At 40.2% G+C, this 10135-nt stretch overlaps 1 protein-coding gene across 9 annotated transcripts in view; it reads left to right on the top strand.

The window, feature by feature from the left end:
- Positions 1-10135, top strand: part of ZBBX (zinc finger B-box domain containing) — a 46115-nt gene continuing 35980 nt past the window's right edge. The window contains exons 1-5 of one of the 9 annotated variants that reach the window (XM_045029415.1): positions 1078-1192; positions 2600-2649; positions 4994-5127; positions 6368-6484; positions 8516-8609. In XM_045029415.1, coding sequence (XP_044885350.1) covers positions 5060-5127; positions 6368-6484; positions 8516-8609 — 279 coding nt within the window. In that variant the 5' untranslated portion in view covers positions 1078-1192; positions 2600-2649; positions 4994-5059. Of the gene's footprint in view, positions 23-972; positions 1220-2599; positions 2650-4993; positions 5128-6367; positions 6489-8515; positions 8610-10135 lie in introns of those variants that run through there. The other 8 variants (XM_045029408.1, XM_045029409.1, XM_045029414.1 and 5 more) reach the window with 8 other exon arrangements.

The raw sequence follows: 10135 nt of genomic DNA, 5'->3' as shown, positions 1-10135 counted from the left end.
GGGAAGACTGCCTAGCCTTAAGGTAATGTGGTGGGAGCAATACCAACTGATTTGGGGGCAGCAGCGATAGCTTTACCAAATCTCATGCTTTCAGTGCAAGTCTCACAATGCTTTTTCTTAAACTCCCAGCTGCTAGAATCAAAGTACTACATGAGAATCTCAGCTTTCAGGGGGGGTGAGGGTGGAGTGTGCAGGGGGCAGGTGTGGAATGTAAGTCTCAAGCCCTCATGTTTGGAGAGAAATGCTTGGGAACACAAAGCTAGTGTACCCTAAATTCAGTAATCAGCAGGCCCATACAAAGAACCCAAAATGTATTATTTATTTAGAAATCTTAGACTTAAAAGTCAATCATGATATTTGGTAGCCTGCAGCCTGGTTTTTGAACACCCAGAGCTGAAAATATAGGGTAGGGCCTTCCCTTGATGTGTTTTGTGTGTGGGTGGGTGGGGGAAGCAGCACTGATGGGTGTATTGGCTGCCTGTGTGATAAGCACTGCATTAGCTGGAGGCAATAGGGTGGTGCCCAGGCAGGCCAGGGTGCGGCTGGTGTAGTTTGTCCTGGGCTACTGGGTGCTGTTAGATGCTTATCTGCAAGTAGGGTGACCAGATGGCCTGATTTTATAGGGACAGGCCTGGTATTTGAGGCTTTTTCTTATATAGGTTTCTATTCCCCCCCCAGCCCTGGTCCTGATTTTTCACACTTGCTGTCTGGTCACCCTATTTGCCAGCTCTGCCTGAGAACTAACAACTCCTCTAAGTAAAGCCACCAGCAAGCCACGGCCTGAACCAATGGGCACCAGGGGAACCACCTCTACAGGGCCATGCAGAGAGCACTGCCCCTCCCTTCACCACGGTGTAACATGGATTCGCCTCTACCTCCCCCTCCTCCCCCCGCAGCCGCCCTGAATGGACTTTCCCACAGCCAACTCCGCACTACCATCTCTGTTTCCTCCCCCCCCCCCCGGCGGTCTCAGTGGTACATTCCGCGTCGCAGTTGTCTTGGGAACAGCGTACGCCGGTCGCTATGCGCACGGCGGTGCTGCAGCGCCAGCAGGTGTGGGTGAGGGGAGCCCGGGCGAGCCGCTTCTCCGGGCCGCAACCGCTGCTGCCGGAGCGGGAGACGCCCCTTCCCCGCCACTCAGCTCGGGGGCGGGGAGGCAGCGGCGGCCGGAGCCCGGACCGTGGGGGAGCAGGTGCCCCGCGAGGGGAACGGAGATGGGGTGGGCAGTGGACTCCAGCAGATCCCTGGGTGGGAGCATGGGAGGGGGACTCTGGATGGTTGGTTTCCAGCAGCCCCCCGCCCTGGGCGGGGAGAATGCCGCTGGGGTGGGCGTTAGAGACCCTAGGGATGTACCCTAGAGACGGTCCTACGCGTATCTATGGCAGCTGCATGGCGGTACAGCCGCACACCAATTATAGTATTTCCCCTTGTTTCTATGTAAATCACCTACCGTGCTGTATGCATTATGGCTAGAGACACATGAAACTTTTAATAAGTCTAACTCATGATTCAGGTTATGTTGCATCTCTGTAAAAGTTCACTGAAATTCTCCCTCCTAGCTCTCTATAGCTAATCGGAGGAGCAATCAAACCCGTGAACCTTACTTAGCTGAGAGAAGAGTTAGTTTTAATGAAATTGCTAAAGGCAAGAGTTTAATTTGTTTGAGGTTTTGAATTTCCAAGAAATAGGCAGAGTAAGTTCAAGGGCCCTCTCTCGAGATGTCTTTAAAGCAAGCGCAGGTGCCTGAAAGTGTCTTAATGTTAGAAATACAGTAGAACACCAGAGTTAAGAACACCAGTGTTACAAACTAACCAGTCGACCACACACCTCATCTGGAATCAGAAGTATGCAGTCAGACTAAGGAGATGGGGGTGCGGGGAGAGTAGCAAATACTATACAGTACACCTCTACCCTGATATAACGCTGTCCTTGGGAGCCAAAACAATCTTACCGCGTTATAGGTGAAACTGCGTTATATCGAACTTGCTTCAATCCACTGGAGTGTACAGCCCCCTGCCCCGGTTATAGCCAAGTTTGTGTTATATTGGGTCGCGTTATATCGGGGTAGAGGTGTATTGTGTTAAACGTAAACTACTAAGAAAAAAGGAAAGTCTTAAAAATTTTTGACAAAGTAAGGAAACTGTTTTTGTGTTTGTTTAATTTAAATTAAGATGGTTAAAAGCAGCATTTTTCTTCTGTGTAGTAAAGTTTCAAAGCTGTATTAAGTCAATGTTCATTTGTAAACTTTTGAAAGAACAACCATAACATTTTGTTCACTCCATTCCTGTGGTGTTTGTAACTCTGAGATTCTACTGTACAGGGAATCCTGCATCCTTGTTAGAGCCCATACTTTCCCTGATTTATACCCCAACTCCACTCAAGGTCAAAAGATCAAAACTTGACATCTAATCCAGGTCTCTGTATGGTATACTCAAGCGTTAGTTCTGAGTCACTTAGGATTGCCATCTGTTCTGGTTCTGATAGAATGGTCTTGCAGCAGACATGAAAAGAATAACAAAGTAAATCATTCTAAAGTGAAATCATATTTTTTTCCCCAAAATAAGTCAGATGTTTTGTGTCTGATTATCTTTTTGAACAGCCTGACAGCAGCAGGTCATTAGTGTCTTGTTCTAAGGTCACTTGCTAAAGGTAAAGCGAATTGTTTTGAAAATTCTACTTTTACATAAAGTGCTTCAGATTATTGAATGGCTAAGAATTTGCTTTTTGCCTTCCATTGTTGTACTGTGATAAAATGCACAGACAGAAAGCATAATAATTTATTACAGGCTTTCATCAAAGAAAATGGTCAAAGCAGTATGACTCATGTATACCATCTTCCTCTCTTTCTAGTGTAAGAAAATGACGGATCTGCTATGGCTTGATAAAGTCTTATTAAGAGGAAACTTTGCTAATTGCAGTCAGTGACATGAAAATGGCTGATAAATAAAATGTATTGATTAATTTGCACATAATGTAATTGTTATAAGTCTGAGACTGCTCCATATGGGTATCGGGGAAAAAAGTCTGCAAATTTCTTTTTTTATTTATGTGGAAAAACAAATGCTAGTGCTTGTAAAAGCTACTAATTTTGATTCAGAGTCACTGAACTGCAAGTATAAGGCATTGCCTATTACACACAAAGTTGCACTGTTTTAACTAAAGGTGTGATTTTTAAACTGATTTAATTAAGTCAGTGCATGGATACTCTTACGTTGATTTATACCAGCCTTGTATTAGTTTAGCTTGCTCCTGTAAATGTACATTGGCAATGTGGCAAGTGAAACTGATATAACCAATTCTAAACCAATATAAGTGTGTTCACAAAGAGTTAAGTTTGTGTTTAGACAAGCTTACAGTTGCCACAGTTCAGGGCAACTGCACCTGTATTCCTTCTCTGTGGTCCCTCGAAGGCACCCACTGTAGGCTCCTGGCTCCTCAGCCATCATATCTCTGGGGTCGAGACCCACGTCTCTCTCCCTCCTGAATGATTTTTTTTTCCAGGCTGTGAAGTTCCTTGCCTACACTGTAATATTCCCAGCAAGCCAGACTGCCTGAACAGGCCCAGGTCTGCACTTTGCTTGCACTCCAGAGGTGTAATTGCCAACACTTATAAGTTACCACACAACTTTTCCTAAACAAGCACATTTATTCTTAAGGTGAAAGCATTACACATAAAACATTAATCAAACAAACAAACATAAAAGAACCTTAGTGCATGCTAAAAAGCTTACCAGAAGTCACCCCAACTCCAACCTCTGGTAGGTGTCAGCCTTCAAGATACACAACTGAATGTTCTCAGTGGTTACAAATTCATAACTGTCTCAGATTCAGAACTAGAATATCTATTAATAGGTTAAAGTGGCAAAGAGTTCTGTGGCACCTTATAGACTAACAAACGTACCGGTATTAGAGCATGAGCTTTCATGAGTGAATATCCACTTCATTGGATAAACGTATTGGAGCATGAGCTGTCATCCGATGAAGTGGGTATTCACCCATGAAAACTCATGCTCTAATACGTTTGTTAGTCTATAAGGTGCCACAGAACTCTTTGCTGCTTTTACAGATCCAGACTAACATGGCTACCCCTCTGATACATTAATAGGTTAGTTTTTCCTTTATACATCTTAGACCTTTGTTTTTGAGACTCCAGGAAGTAATCAGCAGATAATGGTTCAATAAGTTTTTTTCACGAATATTGTAGACAGTTGCCATATCTGTCACAACAGCGTTACAGGCATTAAATCTAAACAATGGCTTAGAAATATAGTTTTAAAAAAATACTACTTGAGGCCACTAAGCTGGCCTCAGTCCTTTGTTGTATGGGTTTTTAATTTTTCATAAGTCTTCAGAGTCTGAATCAAAACTAGAATAGCTGTGCCAGCTTGTTTAACTGCCTCACTGCTGCTAGACCACATGTACTCTGACAGCAGATTCTTTTTTTTATTATTGAACATCCATTGAGATGAATGGAGCCATCATGTCTTGCCAAGGGCATCCAGTCACATTAGATAAATGCACTTGGTGCATGATTCTGACACTTCTTTCAGCATTAAAATGGTCACCATTTTCAGTGCTTCTGTACTAGGACTTTTCACCAAGTTTAGTGTGCATTAAGAAACTGAGACTGCTAATCATGAGTCATCCTTGCCAGCATCCTAGTCTGGCTCATGGTTGTATTCCTGTGATCAGGCTGTAACAATGCCATTCTGCTATATAGCTGGAACTCTCTAAACCATATATGCACAACATGATCTTCAGCCATTCCAGAAATTTGGGTAGTAGGCCATGCATTGTCTCTCAGGCTGCTGGTGCTTCTGATTGTGAGAATTTTCCCAAACTTTTTGTCTTGAAAAAGTTGAAACTGGATCACATGAGCCATATTATATAATGAATTTCTGCTTTCCAACTCTTTTTCTGTACATTAAAAATTGCAAAAACTATTACAATGCTCCAACATATTAATTTCAATCCCGTTGTTCCATTTGAACAGGTTACTAACCACAAAGAATTTCACAAATCATTCTGATTTTTTAAAGAAGAGTTCACATTGGGAATCATGAACATCAATGACTTTGTAATACTGCCAGGTTCAAAAACTGGAACTTCTGTAAAATTAAAAGTGAAGTAAGTTCATTTCCTCTGACTATGATAGAGATGTTGACTCTACGCTTTTAATAACTTTATATGCAACATTAAGTATGAGATTATGTTTGCACAAAAGTAAGAATCATAGATATGTCTCTCTACTACTGTTTTTCCAGGCTTTTATTCTTATCTGCCTCCTCTTCCTTAGGTTTTTTTAACCTACTTACTGAATTCATTCATGGGAATTATTGCTATGAAGATAATCTAATATATGCTGTCTTTATTAAGGCCTTGTCTACCCTAAAGAGGGTTTTCCAGCATAGTAACCAGCAAAACCTTCTGAGTATGGATGCAGTTATACTGCATAGGGTCTTATAGCAGCATAGCTATGTCGGTAAAAAATAATCACACCCCTAACCCACACAACATTACCATTGTAACTTTTCAAAATAGGCAAGTCCTAAATCTAGCCTGTCCTCACTTTCTTGATGATAATTCATTTTCCCTCTGCCCCACTGATATCTTCCAAAGTTTATTCTGTTCAAAATAGAGTGGTTTATCCCCCTGACTGAACATGGAACATGTTGTTCCAAGCCTCAGAAATCTCCAGGGTCCATTTTTCTGTCCAATTCAGAATGCAGAGCAAAATCTACTCCCTGGTCTTCAAAATTCTTTGTGGATGAAGGGACTTATCTATGCTTAAAACTGGTACCAGAATAGCTATGTTGGTTGGGGGTATGTTTTTGTTTTGCTTGTTTTACTGGCATGGCTATACCAGTATAAGTGCTGGCATGGACACAGTTTAATTACTGTACTGTGTCCATACTAGGAAGGCTTTGCTGGTTGGTTAGACTGATCCTATGCTGGAGGAAGGGCATGCCTATCCCCTTTTATTTTCCCCTCCTACATGCCTGAATCCACTCAGGAGAGTGGAGTGGAGTAGATCGCCATCTCTCCTGGTCACTCATCCACAAGTTCAGGGGAGCGATGGAGCTGATTAGTTCCAGCAAACTCCTCTTCTGTGGTTAAGTATTCCTGGGCGCACACAGCTGTTTTAGCCCTGAAAATAGCCCTGTCTGAAAAATGACAAAAGACTGACAGTTTTAGGCTTGCTATGGGGGATGCGGGTTACACACCTTCAATATTAAAAGTTATTAAAACAGCCCTGCTGCTTCAAATCTATTCAGGTACCTGTTTTCATTCTCCTTCATGTTCTGATGAATGTCTTTATAATTTTCCTGCTAATACACATTTAAATGTTTCAATTTAATTTCTCCAGAAATGTACAAGAGCTGAAATTGGAGAAGGTACAGTTAGAACTAGAAAACAAGGAGATGGAGAAGAAACTGCAGCAACTACAATCTAATATGAGCAGAGAAAAAGAAGAGAGGAGGGAGTAGGTGAAATTTCTTTGGAATTTTTAACTGTAAAATCAAGGAATCCCAATGAGATGTGTGTTCTTTTGAAAAATCGTTTGTGGATAACCCATCGAAAGACTAGCATTTTTGGTAGTGTTCTGCACTATTCCCTCTAAGCTCCTTCCTTTGCCTGCTTTTCTTCTTTGTTTACCCTATTCTGTCTTTTATCTCCTCTTTTCTTTTCCTTTCCTTTCCTCTCCACAGCCTCCTGCTGTCCAGTGATAAGCATGTTTTTTGCTTGGTGGTTTTTTTTTTTTGTCTCTCCTGTGAGATTGGTTGATTTACCTCTGATGTCACAATCATTTCTCTTTCTCCTCCCCAGTGGAATATGATATCAGAACTGCCAGCCCGTTTCCTTTTTCCCCCCAACATTCTCTTTTTCTTTTTTCCCAGTGAGATTGTAACATTGGAGTTAAATCAGCCAATCAGTACCCTGTATCTCCTAGTGTATCTCACTTTCACTGTTTCAGTGAGTTAAATGCATGTACATAACATCACAAAAAGACTAGAACATTGTAATAGTTTTATATATGATGGAAAGAACCCATTTAGGAAGTGAGCATTGTCTGGTGAAGTGAGCCGTAGACTAATCTTGGCTCTGCTAGTGACTCACTGTGTGACATTAGCAAATAATTGTAACCTCTGTGTCTGCTTCCCTATCTATAAAATGTGGATAATACTTATTTTCCTACCTCACAAAAGTGTTATAAGGATGAATTCATTAATGTTTGTACAGCACTTTAAAAGGTATATAATGCTATTTGAGCACTAAGTGCCATTAATTGCTTTGGATCATAGTAATTAATTTCTAAATTCCTTTTTCTCAGAGCAATTAAAGCTGGGTTCTAGTTGCCTTTATGCTCTGACAATCTCAACAAATAGCTAAAATATGATAGTTCTTTAGCTTCCAGTTTAGGTTTTCAGTGATTTTATGCCATCTCTTCTTTGCTAAAAATAATGTAGTGGTTTTGAAAGGTGCAAGACTAATGTTGAGACTGAGACCACCAGCTTGGCTGCACCTCAAAACTAATCAATTCAAGATAGGCTATCAGAGAGGTGCTGCTACTGTTCTTAATTATTTAATTTGTGTAGCACTGATAGTATACTAAACGCTTTTCAGACAAAAACAAAGACACAGTATCTTACATTTATTCCTATTTAAAGAGAGAGCAGGTAGAGGACAGAAGGAATGGGGAGAAAGCAAGAGAAATAGACGATTGAGAATTGACATTAGGCACACAAGCTAGTTCCATAATTTTTAAAATTCTAATCTCTCTTGCACTTTGTCTTACTCCAGCTCTCTCTCTCTCTGAGTGGAGGGCTAGGATTTATGGATCTTGTGGAAGAAGCGTGTTTTGAGAGAAGAGAGTATAGAATCATAGCAGACTAGATCCAGAAGGAAACTTCCAGGCTTACGAGCTGCATGGAAGAAGGCAAGGAGATGGATAGTAAGGAAGCACTGAGTTGTGTGTCTTGGTTGAGGTGAAAGAGAGCTAAAAGACAAGGCAAAAAGTACTAAATTGTGCAGGACCTTGAAGGTAACAAGCAGCATAAATCTGCTGTGGACATTGGCATGGGAGACAATGAAGGGATTTAAAAAGCTGATGGATATTGTCACAGCAGCTGTCTGGGTAGATAGTTTTCACAGTGGAATGATATCTACTTCTGGGGGCATGTCATTAGAGCAAACTACTTGTAAACTTCCAGGAAACTAATGTAATGAGCAGGTTTATATGTGACAGTAAAAAATACTTAGTTTGCTAAATTATCCAACAAGAGTTACTTTGTCAATATTTCAGGTTTGCAATCCTGACATGAAAGCAATCAAAATTAAAGGGGAGTTATGTTATCCGTGCTACTACAGAGAAGATTTTTTTTCCTAATTTTTTCTGGTATCCTGTTTGTTGATATTAATTACAAATCTGCATATTGGGAAAATGATTCATCCATCCCAATTTACAGGAGAAATATGCTTAGTAATTAAGTTTTGGGTGTTGTGTTTTTCCTAGACGATCAAGTGGATATCGTTGGCAATCTGGACAGGCAGGACCATTGGGCATTCAACCTCAAGTATGGTCACAAAATAAAGAAAATGTTGTTAAGGTACAAAAATTTCATTGGATTTGCAGATAGTCTCATAAAATACAAGATTTAGAAGAGATTTTTGTTGGTTATAGTCATTCACTATTTTGGTGTAATGTGACTGAATTAATAAGACAGTTTTAAATATTGTATTAAGATGAGAAATGGAACATTTTATAAATAACATTTCAAAGGTATTTGTTTTTCTGTACAAAGCATATATTATCCCACTGAGCTAGAGGAAGATTGAGTTCTGGAGTACAGTATTTGAAATAATTGTTTGGTGTTATGTTGTATTACATAAATTAGGTTAGTTAAGGGGTAAGGTTGTGCTACCTGTACAAAGACAAATTATTAAGGGCCTGATCCAGTGCCCACTGCAGGAATTTGGGAATCTTCTCATTAATTTCAGTGGGCATTAGATAAGACCCAAGTATAAATCTGTGCTGTATTAGCTAAATTTATCATATTTACAGTCCAAAGTATTTTTTTGTGTGTGTAGAAACCCTTTACCAGGAAACATTTTTATAGAAGAAAAGTCTGAAAAATTTGGAATCCTCAATTTTCTTTAGGAAGATACTAAAAATTTAGCTTAAGGGGAGATTCAAGATAAACAGGTATATTCTGCAAAGTGAAATATACATACAAGTACATACAAAATAACTACATTAAAAGAATGGTATGGTTGGTTGCAAAGTCAAGCAGTCAGAAGTTAAGGATCACTAGAGTTAAGGTTGCCTGTGAAATCTTAATTTAGTCTTCTTGTTCTCTTGAGCACTTACATTATGATAGTCTTTTTAATTACAATAATCACCTATGCGTTTTACTACAGGATCCATGCATCATTCAGTGTCTTGTACTCTCCTGCCCAGGCTGATTTTTGGAATCTACTCCCTCTTCTATCTGTCCCCAACCTGACTCTTGTTATGTCTACATTCAAATCAGTTTGCTTTCTCCTCCATGCTGCCTGACTGCCAGCAAAGGGGGCATTATTGAGAGCGCAGGAGAGACATTGTCCTTGCTCTCAGTTCTGGTGTCCAGTGCTGCAGCAATTGCAGGCAAAATCCTGCTTAGCCCCTGCTAAAAGTGCTGGCAAGTCTCTATAAAATATGTGCAAATTCAGATTTGTCCAAGGTTTATAACATGGGCATTTTTTTTCCTCAAGAGCAGTAAAAGACATATCCCTGGTACTAAAAGCAATACCCAAAAGTATGCAGGGTATTAGGCTTCTCAACAAATTTTTTTTTTCTTACACAGGCAAAAGAATGTATTTTTCCCTAATCTCTTTCATGGAAATGGTTGAACTGTTTTTGGTGAAACTTTACAAAAATATTCAGCCCGCTTGGGAAATTTCAGTCCAAACAGCTTGGCAAACTTATAAGCAGTTGAAAACATATTCTTATAATGGGAAGTGTTGGGGAACCTTAATTGTATCCAGTGCTACTAGCGCCACCTATAACAACATACATTCCTGAGTGTCAGAGCTCTTGGAAAATAGATTCATGTTTTTGTTAGATATGGATTTTGGCCTTGAGGTATTAACTGAT

The sequence above is a fragment of the Mauremys mutica genome, chromosome 9 (genome assembly GCF_020497125.1).
Source record: "Mauremys mutica isolate MM-2020 ecotype Southern chromosome 9, ASM2049712v1, whole genome shotgun sequence".
Taxonomy (NCBI): Eukaryota; Metazoa; Chordata; order Testudines; family Geoemydidae; genus Mauremys; species Mauremys mutica.
This window is presented reverse-complemented; position numbering and strand designations above follow the sequence as displayed.